A 23535-nucleotide genomic window follows, 5' to 3' on the forward strand; every position below is an offset into this window, starting at 1 on the left:
ATTTCTAGTAGCGCTAAGACACTGGGATTCAATCATGGCCCCAAATGAAGCTCTAAGTCTTATCCCAAAGGCTTGAATTAGGAAGCCATTTATGCTTATTTTGTATGTACTTATTAAAGGAAGTCGTGATCACCAGAACTTCGCAAGGGGGCAATAGAAACAGCTATAGTGTGTGTGTGTTCGTGAGCGTGTGCCTATGTGTACGTGAGCACGTGTGTGTGCGCGTCTGCATTAGCATATTCGTTAAGAGCTTACAAAAGTCAAAAGATTCATTTAGCTGCTAAAACGCTCCTGCAGTCTGAGGCTGTCATAACTGCTTAAAATCAAGGGATTCTGGGAGTGACTTCTCACCATTTCAGGAAAATGCTTCCCACCACAGGCCCCCATCACCCTCTCCCTTTACAAAAGGATCACCAACAATAAACAGAATCACCACCTAAGGTTTCTGCCCTCACCAATAAATGACCACGTCCAGAAAAAGTTGGAGGGAAGAGGGTGGGCTGGAATGTGTTCCCAAATCAAACCAAGCCAGAGAGCCAAGCTCCCTCAGGATAACAGAGAACATTTCTTCTCTCCCGGGCTTTAGGCCATGCTGAAATGAGGGCAGTACATCCAGTCAAAGCCATAACACACCTGTAATATTGTCATAGCTCCGGAAATTCATTTCGATGTGGTCCCACTCCAGCACCATGCAGTTCTCCATGCTGGGCTGAGCGATGGCCACGTACACATCATTCTTGGAGTTGAACGTATCCACTGAAACCGACTGGTAGGGCAGAGTCTGATGAACAACAAAATCTGGGAAGGGGTGTTTAAAAAAAAGTCTCCGTGAGCTCTCCTGTGGGCATTATGGACCGCCATTCCCCTTCTATCCTTTCTCTCATCAGTTCCAAAGAGGACTGGGGAGGGGGGAGGGCAGGAGAGAAGCAACACACATCATGGCATGTTTCACTCTGGATGAGTCCAGAGAGTTCTGGCTTGTGCAGAAATAGCAGACTGAACGCACAGCTTCTAATACAGCTTCCTTGAGATAAATAGCTCACAAGTCTGGCTAGAGGATCTCAAAGTTTTAAACAAATTTGGTGAGACCTGGCTTTCAGAAAGACAGGACAGAAAGGATACTGCAGGACAACATTCCTGAAACTATGGTGAAATTTACTCTATGAAGAAGGGCTGCTGTGGTCAAATTCCCTTGGGGAATGCTGTTCTTTTTAGCTCTCTCAGAATAGTCCAGGTAGTAAAGAAAACTAAAAGTAAATTCCCCAAAGGGCACGCTGCAGTTTTGGAAATCAAACCAAACTCTTTGACGAGGTCTTGGAGGTTGATAAAGCCCACTGTGCGGGGAAGTTAACCTAGGTGTGTTTACTGGTTACTGGATTGGTAGCAGTGCTAAGTACGGCTGTGCCTGGGATCTGGGTACTGCTCTGCAGCTCAGGGAGCAGTTACAGGAGATCTATTCGATTTTCCAGCAATATAGACGCCATCCTATTTAAGCACGCATTCTGCTCTTACACTTAGTGGCAAGTCGATACCCATCATCTGTGTCGCTCCCTGAGCTACAATGACTCCCTCTGTGAAATCTTGGTACAGAATGTACAGTCTTACCAAGAACAGGGTTAGCATGCCCTCGGATGCAAGAACGGTTAGTGTGTGCAGTAGCTAGAGAAACAATGAAGAAAGAAGTTTTTTTAAAAAAACAAAATACTAATAAAGTTTAAGTTATTTCTTTGGCCAGAGATCTTTCAGGGTGCACTGCTTCTTAGCAGGCTAAAAGTGCCCAGGGTAAATTGAGGGTGGACGTCTGGCTTAGGAAAGTAGTTCCTATGAGAAAATCCTGGCTTTGCCCACCTCTTCCCCCACGCAATCCTTATCCATGCCCACTGAAGTCCCATCTCCTCTGGCAAAGCTGCCCTGACCAGTCCAATCAGGGACCCTTCCTAACTTGCTGGACTCATAATCAGGCAATGTTGTTTACATATTATTATTTACTAGGGTTTAGTCTCCAACATAGAGACATCAGGGTCAGATTTGAAGAAATGGGAGAGATCTTAGAGCCAGAAGCTGAAGCTCAGAGAGGGTGTATGCCCGGCCATGGACACACAGCCAGCGTGGTGTGTCTCCTGAACCAAGGGCTTCCTAAGGAAGGTCCTACACTTCTCAGAGCTCCAATGACACAAGCCCACAGCAGCCACTCAAGAAATAATTGACTCAGAAGCCTCATGAAAGATGTCAACTGAGGGCTTCCCTGGTGGCGCAGTGGTTGGGAGTCCGCCTGCCGATGCAGGGGACATAGGTTCGTGCCCCGGTCCGGGAAGATCCCACATGCCGCGGAGCGGCTGGGCCCATGAGCCATGGCCGCTGAGCCTGCGCGTCCGGAGCCTGTGCTCCGCAACGGGAGAGGCCACAACAGCTAGAGGCCCGCGTACCGCAAAAAAAAAAAAAAAAAAAAAAAAAAGTCAACTGAGAAAGGCATTAAAAGGGCAGGTACCAGGTAGTGAGTACGGAGGGCCAGTGCAAAAGGACTAGAGGCAGGTAAGGGGGCAGAGCAGCTGAGCGAGTGTTAAGGTGGGAAGCGTGGAGCCGGGGCCGGAAGAGCAGGTGCCCGTCAGCGGGCAGAAGGTAAAGCTGAGGAGTAAGGGCGGCGTGAGGCACTGGCAAGAGCGCTGCGCCTGGAGTCAGACCACCTGAAACCACTCCCTGTGTTTGAATCCCTGGGCTGCGTGCACACCTCCCCTTACAAGGCCTCGGTTTACTCATCTGCAGTATGGGGGCAATGATCCAGGCTCGATGGCAGGAACAGACTAGGTAATGTGGTGGACATGCCAACCTCAGGCTCAGCACACGGTAGGCGACTGATAAATATGGAATTGAGATCCAAGCAAGGACAGTCCCCCTCCACTGTCCTGGTCACCACTGGGCCATCTCTTGGGGACAGTGTTCATTTTAACGGCATCTAAGATAAAATGCCGGAGCGCTGACTCTGCCTTTTTGCTGAGTGACCTTAGGGAAGTTACCCAACCTCTCTCTGCCTCAGTTTCTTCATCGTCTGTTGAATCCATACTCATGTAGAACAGTGCTTTGCACAAGGTGCGTGCTCAATACATGCTACCTTTTGGAGGGGCCCCTCTCGTTCTCAGTGGACAGGAGCTGCTGAGTAAATGCTTGCTGGCTTGGCGAGTGTGGGAGGGCTGGCCTCGCCCCTGACTGTGGTGGGAGAGGACGGGGCTGAATGAAGGATGCTTGCAGGTACAGGGAGAAGAGGGAGAAGCAAAGAGGAGGCTGCCTCTGCACCCGACAGCAAGAGGTGGCCGAGGGACAGTGGGGACAGTCGGCAAGAGTGGAGGAGGTACCCCCCGTTCTGGAACATTTGGAAGAGCTGGGGCAGGTGAGATAGACTGGTTTCTACCCCGCCTGCACTTGCAGCTCCAGGAGCTCGGGCAAGAGCCTCAGGTTCCCCAGGAGTAAAATGAGGGCAACGGCTATTTCACAAGGTTGCTGTAGAGGCCGAATAGGAGAGTGAGGATTAAGTGTTAGCGCCCAGCCTGGGCTGCGGTGATCCCTCAGGAGTTCTACGTGCGTAACAGTGACAGTGTGAAGCTGCCTGCGTGAAGACTTAGGGAAGAGTCACCACGGATCCTAGTTCCCCCTCCTCTACCAAGTCCCCCAAAACACCAGCGTTGCTTGGTCAAAGACTAAAACCTGAAAAACCCCTGGTTCATTCCTGTGGGCCCTGGTGGCCCCAGTGTAGAAGTCGGAAAACGCTGCAAAAGGCTTCCGTGTTCACAGGCTGGTAAATGGGAAAAGGGAAATGGAAGCAGTCACGGTCTGCTTTCTTTCCTGGAGGTAGAAGAGGACTCAGAGAATACAGCTGCGTTCTTCTAATTACCACCAAGACGTCTATTTCCTCCTCCAGCATCTCCGGTTGCCTTGCCTCATCCCAGTCTGCCCGAGGTTCCCAACACTCCTGATGCTTTATAACCCCCTCTGCTTGCGTTCAGAGCTTCCTGACTACACTCTGAATTCTCAGAAACACGAGCACTTGTGAGCTTAAAAATGCAGGCCGTTTAAAGTGCAGACCCAAAAGTTTCAGTTTTTTATTTTAAAAAAATTCCAGAATTTTAATTTTATTTTTAAAAAAATATAGAGAGCATTTTACAAATCTAGCCTTTCATGGTTCTATTTTCATTGATTTCCCCCAAACATTGGTTTCATAATATTTTCTATAGACTGGCTATCTGGCACAGCACAGACTGTTAAATCATTCGAGCTATAAATCTAATTCTTAATAGGACACTCCTTCTCCCCCTTCGCCGCTCCTGTCCAAAAAAAAGGAGGAGAAGAGAAAGAAGGAAGAAGGGAAAAAACTGGTGAAACAATATGATTGATGAATGTGTGTTTGTGTGAATGGGGGAGAGGACTCGGGGAATTTAAACATCTTCCCCATCACCATCGTAAGTTATTTCTCACAAAGGGCAAAAGCACATTCATTGTGGAAAGATCTCAAACAATCCACATGCTGATATGACATCAATTTACTGGTGTTAAAGTATTAATGGCCTTCTCTGCAAAAAGCACTTCCACTTCCATTCACATTGGATTAAGTTCATGATGTCAGTGGGACTCTTACAATTTAGGCCTTGCTCCCACTGGAATCAACAGATTTTTACATACCTATTTATAGCACTTGCAGAAAATAAATTATACATGATGCTGATCCTATTGGGAGAGAAACTGCACATTAATGCATTATTTCTCTCTGCATTTTCATCAGCCCTGAAATAGGGAAACTAACGGGACAATTAGGATGCAAAATTCACACCCTCTGAGGAATTTAGTGAATTATCCACCTAACATGGGGAATTATGAGTAGGTAACAGGGATTTTTGAGGTGGTTAAAAATAGACTTGAAGCAGAGGGCTATGGAGGGACTGATTAAGCTGCAGAGCTGAAACCGGCCAGGGGTGGCTTTGTGGTGTTAATTACACCCCTGTGCTGAGGAACAGGATGGTAATGTACCCTCCTCTCCCTGGGAAGAACAAGGTGAGACATCTGCCGGAAGAATTTACTCCTTTGCTAAAACCCCGAGCTAAGAGGAAAACAGTGCACTCAGAAAATGTGCTTCTTCCCCAAACTCGAGTGAGGATGTAGTCATGGTACCATGAGTCTTAGACTTGACTTTCCAACTTCCATCCATCCTCACCTATCTCCTCCCTGGCCTTAAATAGAGCACCAGCGTGTGAGGCTTGATCTGAGCCAGAAGATAGGAACCCCCAAAACTCATACTTTATCGACCTAGTTCTTACAAGGCAGGGACTATATTTGGGGGGAGGGGGTCACAACTTGGTGGCACGATTTTTTCGTGATGGAAGACACCGTGGGTGAGAGCTCATCTGTTCGTGAGCCTTAAAGGGATAAAACAAGAGCAAAGACAGAATCATCTTCTCCCTGTTTCCAGGCGGGGGTGGGGGGGCGGACTTCCTAAATTTTAGCAAAAAGCTTGTTAGCAAAGATAAATATGTATAAGAGAATGCCCCCAAATGTGTTAAGGGGCTCATGCTGCCCCAGAGATTCTGGGTTTAGGACAGATTCCTAGTTTCCAAGGCCCTCTATAGTCCAAGCCATTTCTCTCTGAGATTGGCAACGTTGTCACACACTAGGGCCGGGAGTGAAGAGAACAATGGAAAAGCTGCTCACTTCAGCATGGGGTTTAGAGAACTCTCCAGAAAAATGAGAAGAGGTAGAGAGGCACCCCAGCGAGCTGGGGTTTCACATTTCATACGGCATGGCCTTGAATGCCACCTTTTGGTGCAAACGTCACTGACTGTGACCTCTGATAGACTGCACTGCTCTACAATACAATAAATAACCCCCCAGTGGCCTCAGCTGGCTAAAGGGCACCTGCCAATTACACAGCTGAATAAGTCCCTGTTCAGTGATGAAAGACAAGGGCATTTCCATAAGACTTCAGGTTTCCTTTCAGCAAAGAACAGAACTTGTCAGGTCCCTTATTTACAAAGATATGGAGAAATAATTTTTACTTTTGAGTTTGTTTATTAGATCGGGGGATAGCAGTAGGACTAGCCTAAATGTGATATTTTGTTCTTAGAGTTTTTTTGTCTTTTGAGTTTCCATAACTATTTTCTGAGTTCTCTTTTCTGCTGCTCCTACTGACATGACTTGAGGCTTTGTAGATACCAACTTTCAGCCTAAGTGTTTATTTTTATAAGTCCGGTAAGCAGGTTTCAGACTGTGGACTGATCCACTCTCCTTTAAAATCTGGCTTTTAGAAGCTATAGAAACTCCATCTAAGCCTTTCATATGGAGATATTCTTGGGCTCTCTACAAGATATGACAGTTGAGGCAGTTAGTATTTTAGTTTTATCTTATAACCTGAAAACATATAAACTGAAACCCTGAGGCAGACTCTGGAAAACAAAATCAAACTTTCTTGACATTTTTTTCCTCAATGTGAATTTTTCCTTTTGATAACTACTTGTTAACTTATATTCCTACTTTGCCATTGATTAAGATGCCTAGCTATCTCATTTTACATGGAACTACAAAAGCAATTTATAAATTTTAAAGTCTGGTATTTATTAGTTAAATGTCCTATAAATTTCATAGTATTCAATCAAGAGAACAGTGACTTAGGTCTCTCTGTACTGTCTTTATATGAAACCTAGACTGCTTTGAAAATGTTCTCATGCCAAACTCACCTTTGAGCTTAAAAAAAAAAAAAATCTTTAGACAAATTTGAATTTTGTAAAGAATCAAAAAGAATCAAAAGTAAAGCCAGTGCAGTTAACAAAAATCCTTCCAAACTGTTGAGATATTTTCCTTGCCACATCAAATCATTTCTTTGAGAATGCTTAAATTTCCCCTAAAATAAGTTTGATAGAAAACTTTTACCCCCATGTTTCCCCACTCCCTGTTGACAGTCTAAAAGAAAAACAAAGGGTTATTCTAAATATCAGACTTGGATGATAGAGGTTCTGAATACCTGTAGTTGTGCATTCATAGTCAAAGCTGGTCACGTCATTCAGCTTCTTTTCCTGATATTCTGGTGGACCGATACACAGGACATCAGAAACAGTGGAATTTGTCATCTTCAACCACAGATACAACCACTTGGCTTTGCAGTCACATTCAAAGTTATTGCCCCTTAAATCTCTAAAAAACAAAACAAACACAGACACAGAGAAACAGACATGTCGGAAATATTTTGGCCCTAACATGAAACTCCAGAAATCCTGATATCCTGACATACTTAATAACTCCCCCAAATGGAATTTTTTTTTAATTTTGTATTTAATACATCCGATGTCTTTTACGTACGACTGACTTTATTTAACACTCTTCAGTGCCCATGATTTTAACCGTATAGCACGCAGAGAGTGCTCAGAGCTGACACAGCACCATTTTTCCAAATCCTCTTGAAACTGTCACCACGCCATGGTGGAAATGGGGGAGAGGTGACAGAAGAACACCACCCAGCATAGGTTCTCACAAGCAAAAACAGGACATTACAGGAAGATAGTTTTGACAAACACAATTGAAACTTTAAGATCTTGTTAAACTTTGCCCAGCAAGGAGTGACAAGCACTAGGAGACAACGCAGATGGATACGCTACAGCTCTCTGGGAGAAAGGAAGCCCCCGGACCCAGCACGCCAAATTACCATTGGCCTAATGCTACTAAGTATACGGCAAAGCTAACACAATACAAACTATATGCCGTTTCCCAGTATTTGCTACTTTGTCATAGATTTTTAGGTACAACATTAAAAAAATGCAGTATAGGGGGAGAGGGGATTTCAAGACAAGCACACACAAACTTAATTTTCATTACTTACAGTTCAATCAGAGAGTCTAAATCACTGAAGACATCCCTCGGGAGTGCTTTTATGTGATTATTGGCCAAAGAACTAGAACAAAAAAGTCACATTTTCATGTGGTTATTATCTTCATGTCCTATCCCTCTGAAGTCCCTTAAATAAAGCAAGTGACTTAAAACAGAGTTCTAAACCTCTTTAGCAAAAGGTAGTTCAATTTCTGGCTTTGGTCATTGATACTGAGATAAAGAAATGAGTTTAGTTATACAAAGATAACATTATAGATCCTGGAGCATACAATGTCCGTTGTTTGTTTTGTTTTTAAAACAAGCATTGATTAAGCTCTTGATACACGTTAATCATCCTCAGATGGCATCTCACGTTTCGCAGAATAAAAGTCAAAGTCCCTTTGATGGCACCCAAGGCCCTCCATTGTCTAGTTACCTCCGTTCCCACTTACCTGTGGGACTGAGTCTCTGAGGATTCAGATCACCCACACCGGCTCCTTTGCTATTGCTCACACAGGCTAGTCACACTCCCAGCTCAAGTTCTCTGAACTCGGTGTTCATCTGCCTGACGCTCTCGCCCTAGGTGTGGTTCATCCATCGCCTCCTTTAGGTCTGTCCTCCACTTTCACCACCTTCCCTGATCTCTACACAACTCCCTTCCATGCCCTGTTGATCTCCACTGCACTACTGTCACTTAGCATACAATATATATTAATTATCCATCTATTTGTTTACTGACTCTGCATTCTCCCTATACATAAGCAACACGAGGACAGAGATTTTTGTCTGTCCATATCTGTATCCCTTTCATCTAGAACAGTGCCTGGCACATAGTGGGTACTCAGTAAAGTCTTTCTGAATGGATGACTTAAGCACTAAAATGAGAATGATAAAAAGATAGATGTACAGTCTTATCCTAAGAAGTTCCCTCATGGGGCATCTAAGTGAATTTTATTACTTGTGACTATTAAAAAATAGTATCTACTTTATGTAAATACTCTTTTACATAAAGAATCTCAGCTCTAACACTAATGATAATAGAAAATCTCAGTGAACCACAATGTTTAGGGAATGACTGATTGTGATCAATTTCATTTTCTCATTAATTAAGGTTGACCAGAAACCATATTTTGTATTTTTGCTCTTAGTGTTGGAGATCTTTCTAAAATGTCTTAATCTACCCCCCATCTCCAGGAAGCAGACTTGAACAAACATCATCAATGCTTTCTCTGATGATTCAGGATTATGCAGTGCCCTGTCATCATCCTGCTGAAGACGAATGTACATGGTGCTGGGCTGCTGACGTAGAAAGATGAGAGGTGTTGAAATGACGTACATCAAGTCTGATTTCTCCCAGGCATCATGCCCTAATGTGAGTCAGCCAAAAAACTGATGCTGACTTTTGTTTTCTTTTATACATTTGAGTATACAAACAGCAAAACATATAAATGATGATCCCCATGTAGGCAATTCAGCACCAACCTCTTTAAAAATATATAGGAAATTAATCTTTTGTAGCATCATAATGACCCATCCCAGAAGTAGGAACGAAAGGGTGCTCCTCCTTAGAGTCAACTAGGGTAGAAAGTTTGTGCCCATTTTAAATCCAAACATTCTTGCTGAGTGAGAGCAACGGAATACAGGGAGACCTATAGTTTCTAAATTATGTCTTTTCCCATCCAGTTAACCACGAATGGATTAACATACAATTTCATGTATTATTTTACCTTCCTTTCCTAAATGATTTATTGGTACAATTTTAAACATGTTGGAAAACAGGCCGAACAGATTGAAATCGTAACTACAGACTGTAGATTATAGACTACAGACTGTAATCAGACTGAACGTTCTCTAGAAGTTGTTTCTTGAAATTTAAAAAGGAGACAGTTTTGTTTTTTTTTTTTCTGGCTGCTAGTCACTTTTTCTGGAAAGTAAAGTACAATATTTTTAGCTAATTAAAGGTTACTAGTTTAGCTAAACATTTTTAGTGAATTGAAACGCATTGGATTGAAGTGCTAAGCATATACGGAATGGTCAAGGCCAAAAGAAAAAAAGCTGAATGTTTAGTAACTGTTCCAAGTGTTCAATTTAGATTTCGGAAAGCTGAATGATTTAGATGGACTGCCCGCCCCTACCCCGCCCAGACTCCGCGCATAACATCTCACTTTCCACTTCATTTTGTGTACAAGTTCATGGTACTTCATTTCTAAAACTACTTAACAGCAACTGGTCCCTTGGGCTTTGTGGGACCGCTGGAAAACAAATGTCCTAGATTTTAGTTACAGATTGGCACTGCTCCTTCAATGCTTTGAAACCTGATCTATGTTTCTTTACCTATGGATGTGAGTCTGCAGGTGTTGGAAAAGTTCATAAAGGTAAAAAAGCAGATACTTAAAACAAGCAACTTCCAGATAGTTACTTCCTTAAGCACAGGAGTGAACTTTAGAGAGCTGATGTGTTCTCCTTGCTTAGAAGTTTACAAAAAGAAGGGGATGGGGTGGGCTGGGAGGATCAGTTCATTCTTTCAACAGTGTATTAAATGTTTTTATTACTACCTACATCTCCAGCCCAGAGGAGTCAACTTTAAAAGTCATAAGACTTGCCCTGCAGTAGAGCACATATGGAAAACCCAGCTTAGTAACTCATTGGTCAGTCAGTGAATCAGAAAGAATGTCCTGCTGGCTTAGCCCTGTGTGAGACCCTGGGGGAAGAGCAGAGCTAATGGAAGATCAGCAGGGGCCCTGCCCTCAGGGAGCTTTCAACACAGCTGGGGAGATGAAACTAACATCCGTGAAACGGCACCAACCAATATGGCCAGTGTCTACAGCCAAGTGCCGGTTGTGTGGAATCAGCTAGGAGGGCTGCAAGAGGTGTGGAGGGGAGATCAGGAATCCAAGGAAAAGACAGAACTTAATCTGGGCCGTGAAGGAAAAGGTGGATTCCAGGAGATCATGGGCAGGAGAAACCGTATCCTGGGCAAGGGAAAGGATGTAAGGGAAAGGCCCAGTAATGGGGTGAATTGGGTGTGCACAGGGGCGCCCTGAGAGCCCAGTGTTGTGGGCACATTCAGGGAAATGAGCTGGAGAGCTGGGGGGAGGCGGGCCCCATAGGCTTGACTGTGGGATGGGAACACACACTGGATGGGCTTACATCTCCTCTAATGCATCAGATGCGCTCTGGACCCAAACAAAGGACTCCTTTGTTCCCTCTGTGTGTGCCCCCTGCATGTCACACGGACAAGGAGGTGCCTCTTGCACACATATGGGTGATACACAGCATATGGTTGTACGTGCAAATGTGCAAGCATATACACACAGTTATGTGCACACGTGAATAGAAGTCCATGTACCCAAGGGCCCACATGCACAAAGATATGCAAATACATATGCACAATACCTGCATATTTACATCTGTTTTCAGACCAAGGCCCCAGAGCCAACTGGTCCGATGAAAGTTGACATCTGGGCGAACTCAACCAGTCACACGGGCTTTACTTTAGGCGTATAATCTGCCCAGAGCCTTTGCTCAAAAACAAAGCCCTTCATTCCTGACTTCTGGGAACTGGATTTGTCTTGCCACAGCTGTTCTTCTCCAGACCCCCACAGTTGTCTTCCTAGCAGACCCTGTCTAGCCACCCAAACTGCCAAGGCTACTCAGCAGCCCCTGGAAAAAACCGAGGCTTCTTCATTAGCGGAGGGAGGGAATGATGCTATTGTTGTGAACGATGACGATGATGATGATAACAACGCCAACCAGACCTTGAACATTTACCGTGGATAATGGGCCGGATGATTTGCAAGCAAGCACTAACCCACTACGTGCGGCAATCTTATGAGGTCTGTATAACCATCCCCATTTTTAAGGATGAGAAAAGTGAGGCTCGGAAAAGGCTAAGTAATACTAACAAATGGTGGCCTTGAGATTTGCACTCGAGTCTATTGTGACTCAAAGCCCATTGTCTTCGCCCCTACAAGAACGTGGGGATTTGGCATCTAGGTTGAATCTGAAAAAACAATCAAGACTTTTATAGCAAGGAAAGAAAACATGGAGGAATGATGCCAATAAGAGTCTGATGTTGTCCAGGATCGGCTGTGCTGCTCCAGATGTTTAGAGACTCCCATTTCCACTCCCTCATCTCCTTACTCTACAAGCTGTAACTTAGGCAGGACTTCCGAGATCGGTAGCATTCCAGAATCAAGTGCTTACTGAGCCTCCTGACAGACACCTTTGCCTCTACCAGGGTCTGATGGGAATGATTATCTCCTTAGATGTTGTATCGGTTTCGGTTACACACCCTGGAGGTATTGCCACCCTGCCTAATACCCCTACTCAAAGCCCTCTAACTTCCCCAATTGTCTTTTTACCACAGATAAGCTGACTATGGAGACGGGATATGTTATCCGATGTTATCCTACTCCAACACAAAGTTTCTAGCGTGCAAACGGTTAATAAATTGCTCCTGCCAAGACAATGACGATGTTCGCATTTTCATAAGCACAGGCACTATTCTTCCAGTTTTCTAAATTTGCTAAGTGTGTGTGCTTGCTTTATTTGATATGCCAATTCAAATCAATTTAATTTTTTCCTCCAGAAAGCTATTAAAGAACCCAGAGAGCTTAGCTTAAACCACAGATTAATCCAACATAAAAAAAAGAAAAGCTATTTGCATCCAAATTAAAGGAACCACAAAAACGTCTCTATTCTACTTCACCCTAATGTTGATCCTCCATTCAACATTCTTCAATGAGTCAGGTAAGCCTCAGTTCCCAAATCTGTACAATGGGGACTCACAGATTATGGTGAAATATAAAGAAGAGAAGGCTTAGTGAGCACTCAGCCCAGGGCCTGGCACAGAGTAGGTGTATGATACATGTTCCATTCCTTCCCACCTCGTCCATCACTCCCAGCTCAGAGCGCTCCTGTCACATGCAGTCATATGGACCATAACGGCAATTCGGAAGGACGGAGAAGATAAGAAAGCCGAGTGTGTGAGTGATCACAATGGGCTGGTGTCTGATCGACAATACAGAAACTGCTCGGGCAATCTGGCAATGAGTTTCCTTCAGAAGCTATCACAATATGTAGAAAACAGTCAAGAAAGAGAGAGGCACTGGGAAGTGACCCTCACTCTACACATTAAATAGGGCTTACAACACTTTTCACAGGACTTACAGGTGAGTCAGGTCACGGAGGCCACGGAAGGCGTTTCTTGAAATGGTTTCTATTTTGTTCCCTTCAATGAACCTAAGGAGAACAGCCATATAATTAAACTGAATTTTCTCTGCTTAATATCTCGAAAAAACGATACTGGGATGCTTTCAGAATGAAATCTAAAAGCATTTATAAATTTCAGAAATTCATCTCCAAAGGCTCAGTCAGCTATACCAGATTCCAAGTGGGAGCTGGGTGTGTGTGCAAGAGTGCCTCCACACAAGCGTGCTTTGCACTCCTTCCAGAAGCAGCCTGGAAGTCTTCAAAGTCAGGATTGGCAGCATGGGTAAAAACATCTTGGGCGGGAAAGGAGAAGAAAGCCCTACACAAAGGCAAGATATTCTCAAATTCCGCAAGACTGGAACACTTCCAGACATCCTCCCCCCTCCAACCTTCTTACATTTCACAGTGCCTGGCTATAATACTTCTGTTAACATCATTGCCCCTTGAAGGGAGCCCATTGTTTTACCTCTTCATATTAAAGTCTTTGCCCAGGGAGAATTCCATTAAGCTTGGCTTCCAGCAAGCTTGAGTTCATCATGTCCTACACAGTGTCATCTCTGAACAAGTGGGTGACAAGGCAAGGATATTCTCAAGATCTCTAGGCTACTTGGAAATAGAAAGTATAAGGAAGTTGAGCATGGGCCACACTTCTTTCTCTGTGCTAAGATGTCTTAGGGCTTGCACACAGGACCTTGCAGTAATAACTCCAGCCACGCTTTAAAATGGGAAATACATGAAGTGAATGCACTAGGACTATTCCCTAGGGCCACAGAGAACTAAATTTTCGTTTACGGCATCACATTTCTTCAAATGTAAGAAAGTCTCTGATGAGATGGTCCAAGGGAGACTTTGCAACATGATGTTTTTCGTTAGTGAAACAGTTCTTGATTCGTAGACTGAGAATGATCCGGTGCCTGTTTTTTTTTTTTTTTTTAAATCGGGGTCTATTCAGTAATAGACTTCAGTATAAGCTGAGAAGCGAACTTCCTCCTCACAGTAACCTTGACAGGAAGATGTACTGCTTGAAAGAGAGAATGGATGGTTCTTTGTTCACCGCCTCCATCGGCTGTTGATGTGCTCTGATAGAACCTAGTTGGCCTAGCACTTCAGCCTGACCACTCTTCCCAGGTTACATAGACTATCAAGTATTATGAGAGTACCCGTATTATGTATCCTCTGAAGAAAGACTTTCTCCAGAGACATCTTTCCTGAGGACAGGAAATCAGCAGAGAGCTTTCTTAGACCCAGGATGTACTTAGAATTCCAACATCTGCCTGTTAACCTCAGATAAGAAAGCAGAGACACGGATTTAAAAAATGCCCCTGAATGCTAGGTAAGGAAATCCCATCTGATAGCAGGATTAATATTATTACAAAGTGACAGAAGACAAGGGTGGAAGAACTTAAGGGGAAAAGAGATGACCTGAAAGTGTGAAGAGGCAGAAATCAGAGGCAGGCATTGCTGCGGGGGAAAAATGCACAACTGAAAAGGGAAAAATAACCTTTATTTTAAAGGAGAAAAAACAAAATTAGACCCTCAGCTGCAGCTCACAGGAGACACTGCAAACGGGATATAGGACAGGTAAACTAAAAACGTGAAGCTGTATCCCCAAACAGGGAGACTTTCTTAAAAGTATGTAACCCTCAGAATCCTTCAGCTTCATTTCTGGCTGATCAGCAAATCCATGTCTAGCTTTGAGAGGTAAAAATATCCAATATAATTTCCAATTGTGCTTATGACATGACAAATTAAATGTCAGCAGAGAATGAGTGAATATCTTTCCTTCTTTGTTTCCTTTCCCCCTCTTTGGCTCCAACCTCCTCCTGTCTCAGCATGTTTATACACAAGTAAACTATAAAAGGTCAGCGCTGAAAACAGAATGGGGTTTTCTGAATCTTCTCCACCCTTAAGCTCTCTAAGAGATGCTGTCCCAGCTTGGAAAGCAATACAGCCATTTCACTGACATACCAAACGCTCAGCAAATAGACAAAGCACAAAACTTACAGGTATTCAAGATGAAACAGTCCAGCAAAAGCATCATCCCGGATGACTGTGAATGAGTTAGAATTCAGCAATCTGAAAAGAAGAGACATTAGGTTTCAATGCAGAAGTGTAAAATTTGAGTCACAGAGTGAAGCCATTTCTGTTTCTTTTGTTATGTTCTGATCCGTGGGCAAACACGGGCTCTTCTCAGTGTAAAACTGGCCCATTCGGTGTGCAACCTGACTCAGACACTGATGGACAATGGCAAGTGGATTCTCTTTGGCCAGATTTTCTGGTCACCCCCATTATTTCACCTTTCTTCCCTACGGGTCTCAGTAAATATGACCTGAGAGCTCCTATTTCCATAATAACATTTAGAGGTTAAAAATGGAGGTTCTCTTTTAAAGTGAGGTGTTTGGGAAATGGTACGTTTAGGTGAAATTCAGGTCATAATTCAATGTAATCATGTCCCCAGTTGCTGGATATGGGCGATGGCATCTACAGTAAAGTCCTTGACAGGAATAAAGATGCAGATGTAGAGAATGGACTTGAGGACACGGGGAGGGGAAAGGGTAAGCTGGGAAGAAGTGAGAGAGTGGCATTGACATATATACACTACCCAATGAAAAATAGATGGCTAGTGGGAAACAGCGAATAGCACAGGGAGATCAGCTTGGTGCTTTGTGTCCACCTAGAGGGGTGAGATAGGGAGGGTAGGAGGGAGACACAAGAGGGAGGGGATATGGGGATATATGTATACATAGAGCTGATTCATTTTGTTATAAAGCAGAAACTAACACAACAATGTAAAGCAATTATACGCCAATAAAGATGTTAAAATAAATAAATAAATAAAGCCCTTGAGGAAAACATGTGCTGAAAGAAGGAAAGGACACTGCGCACTGGGGACTCAGCTCAGTGGGGACACAACAGGGCAAGTAAACACTAAGAGCCAGCCACAGTTTACTTGTGGAGTTTGGGTATCTTGGGAAGGACTGATACCCAAGAGACAGAGACGGCTCTTCCCAGGACCGCACCTCCAGGACTGCCATTTCCAGAGAGGACTTCCCATACTCACAGCAGCTGCAGGGAAGGCAGATGAGAAAACATTCGGTCCTTGATTTCCGAGAACGTTCCATTTACCAGGCTCCTACGGGCAAGAGAGGAACAAAACAAGGACTAGGTTGCTTTGAGGAAGTGCCGGGCAAGGTGGACGAGAAGCCTTATCCTCTACCTGTGCTTTAAACTCCTCCACTCAGGAATGAGGCTTCAAATGGTTGGCCAGGTTCTTCTCAGGAGTAAGAACAAGATGAGTCCAGCCATTTTCCAATGAACTGGATCAATAGGAAAACTGGACTGAATAACAGAAACCGTTACTATCAGTCTAGCTCCTTGCATAGACATCATCTCAGCCGGTTTATATCAATAACCCCTCACTTCCTTTTCTTAACTACAGGAGGCCCTAGCTGAAGACGGATAATTCCTTCACCTCTGCCCATGATTCTGTTCGTGTAGACACAGCATTAGTGTTGGCCGACGAAACTCAAGGGTAGGATTAAGTGTTCCCCTTGGGAGCACATCTCTGAAAGTCGCTCAGAGCACTTCTGATTAAATGCACCGTGAGAGCCTTGGGAAACAACCCAGAGACACCTGAACTTGAATGTGTGGTGGGAGGCCACGCCATCTGCCAGAGTTAACGGCCAATCAGAACAAGGAACCTGACTATTTTAGCCACCAGGGCCCCTATCCTTTCTGGCCGCAGTAGGACCTCAATACATCATTTCAGAATTATTTCAGTTAATATGCAGATCCGTTAAGCAGCTGCTGGTCTAAGGGATTTAACCAGGGGAATTCTCATTTCTGGAATGCTCCATGTCACCCGACTTAGCAATATTAGGCGTCAAACAGGCCCTCTGTTTCTGCTCAGCCAGACTCTCCTGACTGCCTATAAATGCAAACAGGAAGCCCTTCACTCCTGGGTCCAGGCCCCAGCGCCTTGCCTGGGGTGGAGACACGGAAGTGGAGCACAAGAGCAAGTGAGAGCAACCCCCTGCTGCCCCATGGGAATCCCTGCCTCTACGATGGAGTGGGCATCACCCAGCACCTTGGCCTGGATGTGGGAGTCATTTCAGCAGGAAACATTTCCCGGCAGTGAAGATATTGCCCAGTAGCCCCTTCCCCAGCCATTATGAGAGCTGGCCATGTGGTTTGAGTGGCTGTGTGAGGCCAGGCTGAAAGCCCCTGAGCAGGTGGACCAATAATGGGAAGCCCTTTCCTGTCCGTTCCTCCAGCACTGAATAAGCAGCCAGCACAACACGCGGTGAGGAGGGGGGCAAGAAGCCCTTATGAGCTCAGGGCAAGGAGTCCGGCTGACTCCCAGCACTTGCCCTCTGGGCTGGATGCCCACATTCCCCAATGCTCCGCCAGGTCCTCTGTGCTTCCCTCTTCCGGGCCACATGCGGCGGCATCTCCACTTCTAGAGGTGACATGCCTTCTCCCAGGTACTGCCCCACCTGCAGTGTGGACAGGTCCAGAGGAGGGCACCGTGTAAACCACAGCCCCAGACCTCAGGAGGGACGGTGAGGCCTCATTCCTCTGCAAGCGCTCCAGTCATGCTCGGCTGCATACACAAGCCCCCCACACAACCTTCCCACCCCCAACACACATCCTCTCAAACTTTAATGCACCTCAGAATCACCTGGGGAGGCCAAACGCAGACTCCAAGGCTCCGCTCTCGGACCCTGCATCATTCGGTGCGGGCCCCGGAATCTGCATTGGCACAAGCCCCCCCAGGTGGATCTGATGCAGGTGGCCCGCGGGCCAGACTTTGAGAAACACTGCCCCAGGGACTTGTCTGGCTTCCCAGACTCTGGATCTCGGGTTCCCCTCATACTCCCCGGGGCCCGAGACTCCAACCCACGTCCCACCGCGCGCCCCAACCCAAACGCAAAGGAAGGGGCCGGGAAGTGGGGTCAGGGTCGCGCTGTCCCGGCGCCAGAGGCAACTCCCGGGCGACGGCGGGCGCCGGGTGGGGCAGGACGGGGCAGGGGCTGCCGGGGTCCCACTCACTCACAGGGAGCTGATGTCGCCCGGCACGATCCTGGGCACCCAGGAGGAGCCCACGCAGATGATGGACTCCTTGGTACAGCTGCAAGTGGCGGGGCAGCGCGCCAGCCGCCTCACCTGCGCGCTCGGCGGGATCAGGCACGCGGCTCCCAGCAGCAAGAGCAGCCGTCCCGGCGCCCCGCCGCCGCCCCGCCGCAGCGCCATGCCGCGTCCCCGGTCCCCGCCCCGGCCGCGAACCCCGCTGCCGCGCCGCGCGCTCGGACTCCGCGCCGCTGCAGACGCGGGCGCCGCTCGCTGCTTCGCCGCCGCCGCCGCCGCCGCTGCTGGCTAGGACTAGGGCGCCGCGGGTGTGGGAGGCCGAGCCGCAGCCGAGCAGCATGCTGGCCGTCACCCCCACTCGGCGCCCCCCCACCAGCGCCCGGGCCTCGCCCGCGCCCGCCTGACATCAGCACCCGAGCCCGCAGCCAGCTCTGGCCAATGAATAATGCGGGGCGGGCGCCCGCCCGCGGGGGAGGGGGCCTCGCGCCGCCCCCCGCCGCGCCCCGCCGGCCCCTCCCGGCCCCTTCCCAGGAGCTACGGAGAGAGGAGAAAGTTGGGTGACCTTAGGGGAGGAGCCGGCCTGGACGGAGACCCTCTGTGGACCTGGCCGAGCGGTTGGGGATCAGAAGCCCGCAGTCCCTCCACCGGCTCGAAATAATTTGGGGGAGACACTAGGCTCCTTTTAGCCGGGCCAAAACGTGAGAGGCTGGCGGCGGAAAGAGTAGAGCCTGGGGAACTGGCTTGATGACTGGGAAGGGAGACTTTGTCCCGGGTCTTTGAAGAGTACGGAATTTTGAGCAGCCTTTATTAATGTTTAAAGGACGTGAATGCTGCCATTGAGTTCAGCGGGCATGGCTTTGCTTGTCTTTTGGGGTGCGCGATGGGGCTGGCTCCCTGCCCACAGCGCCCTGGGCTCACTGAAGCCGGCCCCCTTTCCCTCCTGAAGGCATGTAGGCAAGCAAAGCTGCTACGGCAGTGCGCGCCCGGCTGCTCTGGGGCCTGCCGCCTGCTTGCCGCAGAGCTCAAACGCCCGTACCAGCTCTCCCTCCCTCGGCGGCTCACTAGGCTCCGCACTCACCCCAGTTAAAGGACAGGGGGCAATTGTTAATAGAGATCAATGGTGTGATACGTTCTAGGCTCTGTACATTTAATCTTCTAACCCTTTGAGGCAGGTCCTAATCTACGAATTAGGAAACTGAGGCACCGAAAGCATCAGTAACTGGCCGGTGATCAAGGAGGAAATGGCTGGGGAGAGATGGGGATGAGAGCCTGGGCTGGGGATTGGTAACCAGGCCCTACTGGGCCCCTCTTCTCTCCGCACCTTTGGTGCAGGGAGCTTGAATCTTACCACAAGGTAGTGTGAACTGGAGAAATCAAAGAAAATGGCCAAAGCAGAATCAAAATGGCTAAAAACCAGGGCTGCTCAGAGTGGGGAATCAAGGGCCCATCATCAGGCTACTAACCAAGGAAAACCATTTCATATGTTAAGCTATACCCCGAAAAGGCAGTGACCGATGCAAAAGGTTATTATTACTGTAGGAATCACCAATACTAGACTCCTTCAGCAGTCATTTGGAGCACGTATGGCTGGCCACTGGTTGGAGGGGGCAGGGGAACAAAGGGACAGGTCCTATTCTCAGGGAGCTTGAAGTCTAGCTGGGCATATAGCCCTGAAGAAGTAACCCCACGTGGCTACATGGGGGGGGTCACACATTGACCAAAAGGGGTTCAGGAATCGAAAGTCAGTTTGTGGCAGGTAACTTCATGGAGGGAGTTGACATTCGTTGCAGGTCACCATTTAGCCAGCACCTAGCATCCGTGGGAACCAGTGTACACTTATCATCACACAATTCACATCTGCCCTGAGAAATGGGTCTTCCCATCTTATAGATGGGAAAACTCAGCTCAGAGATGTTTTTTCTCTTGCCCAGGGTCGCACAGGACACAGCCAGGAGAATCCTACGCCAGAGCTGGCTGCTGTGCGTAGCCTTCACTGCTGTGTGGACATGCGTTGCCCACATGCCTTACTCAGCAAGGCCCAGTGCTGGCACTGAGGACGCAAACCACGGTCTGGAGAGGGTGATAGGCACATGAACCCACAATCATGGGTGTGTGTCCTGCACATCCTGAAAGATGTTTGCCGTAAGTGAGATGGGCTACTGCTTTATGGAGAGGAGGGTGCGGGGATTCTCAAACACAGTGCCTTCCTGCTGACCCAGGCAAAGGTTCTCAGCTGTGTTGAAGAGGAGCAAGGAGAAAAGGGTGGGTAAGGTAAACTCTCTGTCCCCAGAGCTGTGGGTTTGCAGCCCAGACTGCCACTTACTAACTGTATAATTGTGGGCAAGTTATGACCTCTCAATGCCTCAGTCTCCTCACCTGTAAAATGGGATAGTTGTATGCACCTTTGGGAGCTAAACGTGATCAAGACTATAAAGGATCCAATGCCACACAAGAGGTACTAGGTATTTGTTCAGAGATCTGTGTGATATTGTGGACAGGGCAAATCTCAGATAAACCCTGGGACTGGAGGGAACGGGTGGGGTGTGGGGTGTGAGAGGCAGTGAAAGGGGATGAATTTTCCTAACCTTTGTGCCTCCATTTTAATCAAGGACAAGGGCACAGGCTAGCACAGTGGTTCTCAAGCAGGGGTGACACTTGACAATGTCTGGGGAAAGTTTTGGTTGTCACAGTGGGGTGGGTGATACTGACATCTAATAAGTAGAGGCCAGAGATGCTGTTGAACATCGTGCAATGCACAACAAAGCATGATCCAGCCCAAAATACCACCAGTGCCAAAGTGGAGAGATCCTAATCTAGTATCCTAGAAAGACCCTTGGCATGAAGAATTCCAGAGGTGCAGATTCTAGGCCTGGCTCCATCACTCATAAGCAAACCTTCTTGGTCATGTCACTCCTATCTCCAGCCTATATTTTATCATCTATAAAATGGGTATAATGAGACCTTCCTCTTTCTTCCCTAAATAAATGTGACATATCATTATTACTTCTATCCTTACCCTCCCCAAGCTAGGTCTAGCTCCAACCCATTCCCTCCAACCTGAAAAACTAGAAAGTTCCTGATAGGAAGGGTGCAGAGAGAAGACTTGGGTGGTATAGTTGGCATGGTTGGTATTTGTTTCATCTCTGTTAGAGACACTAAGTGAATGCTTGTAAATTATAAGGTGCAGTTTATAAATTAAGATATAAAAATGGAAATGCAGATTACTTTGGTTTGATTCCAAGATCTTCAGTGGTTAAAAAAAAAAAAACTTAATAGACAATCAGAGAGACACAATCTGTTTCCAGGAAATAGCAAGTTTTTCAAAATGTAAAAATCCTTGTTCATATGTACGGTTACTCAAGCTGCATCTCCATGGCAGGAGCACACATTCCTATGGGAGATGAAATGGCACAGGCTGGAGGAGCATGTGTAGGCAGCTCAAAACGTTGTTCATTCATTCACTCTCATTCAACCACCTGTCATTAAGTCAGTATTGATTCAGAGCCTACTAGGTGCTGGGTTGGATTTAGGCATGAAGTTGAAGGAAAAGTCAAAAATGCCTCCTCCCAGGTTTTGACTGGAGCCAGTGGGTAGATGGAGACACCATCCCTTTAGATGAGAAAGCCTAGGAGAGGAGAAGGTTTGGCTGGGAGACAGGTATCAACGGTTTGGTATTGGAAGTGTTGACTCCGAAATGCCCATGAGCCATCCACATGCCGATGCTGAGTTGGCAGCTAGAGGACCAGTGGAAATGGTAAGGAAGAGATGGGGGGGGGGTGGGTAGGACATCTTCAAGATGAAACCTTGATTCTCCCTCAGTGAGCCCTCAATGTAATGTTGGTTGATTGAATGAATGAATGAGGGGATGAATGAATGACATTTTGTACATAAGAACATTAAAGACATTCAAGAGAAAATATCTCTCAGGTGCAATCAGCAAGGAATCACAGAAATCTTGCAGAAAACTGCAAATCTAAGAATACTGCAGTTTGGGGATCTATTTTTAAACCAAGCATAATCTTCAAATTCTAAACCAAACTGTAAATCTTGTAAGAATCTCAGAGACTTCTTCATGCTTCTTAGCCCCCTCCCCCATTTTCCAAATAACCCCCTCTCCCACCTTGCTGGTGTTCTCACCGGAGCTCTAAGCTTTGGAAAGCGTTCACTAACATCTAACTGGCTCTGATGCTTGCTGTAACAACCGAAGAAAACGTATTCGTCCAAACCTCAAAGGCACTTGGTTTGAATGGCTACAAATTGGATTCTCTGGGGAAAAAACCCCAAATAACACAAAACAGAGTCTTGTCTCTCTCTTGTTTTTTAATCAAAGAGTTTGCCAATCCCTCTTTGACCACATCACCCTAATAAGCCACTCTTGTGGTTGGCTGCTGGTCAAATGTAGATGCCGTTTCTGGCTTCCCATCATTTCCTTGCTTCATAAACTCAGTGGGTGTCACAAGTCTGGAATTCGTTCTGAATCTGCTCCAGGCTGGCCTCTTGAATTCAGTCATGTTCTTGAAGAGCCGCCTGTGGATATTTCATGCAGTTTCCCGAATCAGCTGAAAGGCCCTCAAGACGCTGGCCATACCACCAGCGGGACGGACACCTGTGGGAAACTTATAGCCCAGCGTGAGCCACCCCTTCTCATGACAACAGGACACAATTTTGCTTTGGAGGGAATCATTCCTTCCCAACATTCAATCCATGTGGCTCACTTGATGAATACTTCCATTTCCCATGGCACATGGCTCTAGACTAGAGCATTCCAGAACATTCCACTCGCCCAGCCACAGTGACTGGTTCTGTGGTGACTACCTCATCCAACTGGAGCAATCAGGGCTAACAAAACTGCTTGACAGGACCTATGCTTGACATATTGGAAAGCAGTCTCACTCTTCCACTGGCCGAGGAGTTGTGGTGGTGTGAGCCTGGAAACCCACACAGGTTCCTGAGAAGGTGTCCCCCCCAACACCCAGGAGAGGAATCCTGACGGTATCATTTGGGTCTCAGATCAAGTCACCCATTAAATTCTGCAGTTTTCTGAGATAATAACTTCCCTTTTTTGTTTAACTAGCCGGAGTATGGGTTTTGGTTTATTGCAACAAGATGAATCCTGCCTCGTCCATCCAGACATCACTAGTTCATTCAGACATCATTAGTGCATGCAGACATCAGAGACAATACATAGTGCCTTCAAGATGAAACTGAGAAGCAGGTGAAACTCAGTAAGTGTCCCCAGCTTTGCCTCTCAAAGCTCTTTCTTCTCTTTCCCCAATTTTGTGATGTCCTTTCCCTCCCCTTTGTCAGGGAAATTTTGAAATTCTATACTGTTTTTGTCATTTTTCTTCTTCTCTTGGTCAATACTGCCAGAATTTCACTATTTTATTAGTTTTC

The 23535-nt window shown here is 46.5% G+C and overlaps 1 protein-coding gene across 3 annotated transcripts in view; it reads right to left on the reverse strand.

The window, feature by feature from the left end:
- Window positions 1-18313, reverse strand: part of LGI2 (leucine rich repeat LGI family member 2) — a 31875-nt gene extending 13562 nt beyond the window's left edge. Inside the window, exons 1-7 of one of the 3 annotated variants that reach the window (XM_067735653.1) lie at window positions 18110-18313; window positions 16115-16186; window positions 15058-15129; window positions 13012-13083; window positions 7853-7924; window positions 7001-7170; window positions 634-798 (exon numbers count right to left, since the gene is read on the reverse strand). In XM_067735653.1, coding sequence (XP_067591754.1) covers window positions 634-798; window positions 7001-7170; window positions 7853-7924; window positions 13012-13083; window positions 15058-15129; window positions 16115-16186; window positions 18110-18306 — 820 coding nt within the window. In that variant the 5' untranslated portion in view covers window positions 18307-18313. The remainder of the gene's footprint in view (window positions 1-633; window positions 799-7000; window positions 7171-7852; window positions 7925-13011; window positions 13084-15057; window positions 15130-16114; window positions 16187-18109) is intronic. The other 2 variants (XM_067735654.1, XM_067735655.1) reach the window with 2 other exon arrangements.
- Window positions 18314-23535: the final 5222 nt, after the last annotated feature.

This window comes from Pseudorca crassidens, chromosome 4 (genome assembly GCF_039906515.1).
Source record: "Pseudorca crassidens isolate mPseCra1 chromosome 4, mPseCra1.hap1, whole genome shotgun sequence".
NCBI classification, from domain to species: Eukaryota; Metazoa; Chordata; class Mammalia; order Artiodactyla; family Delphinidae; genus Pseudorca; species Pseudorca crassidens.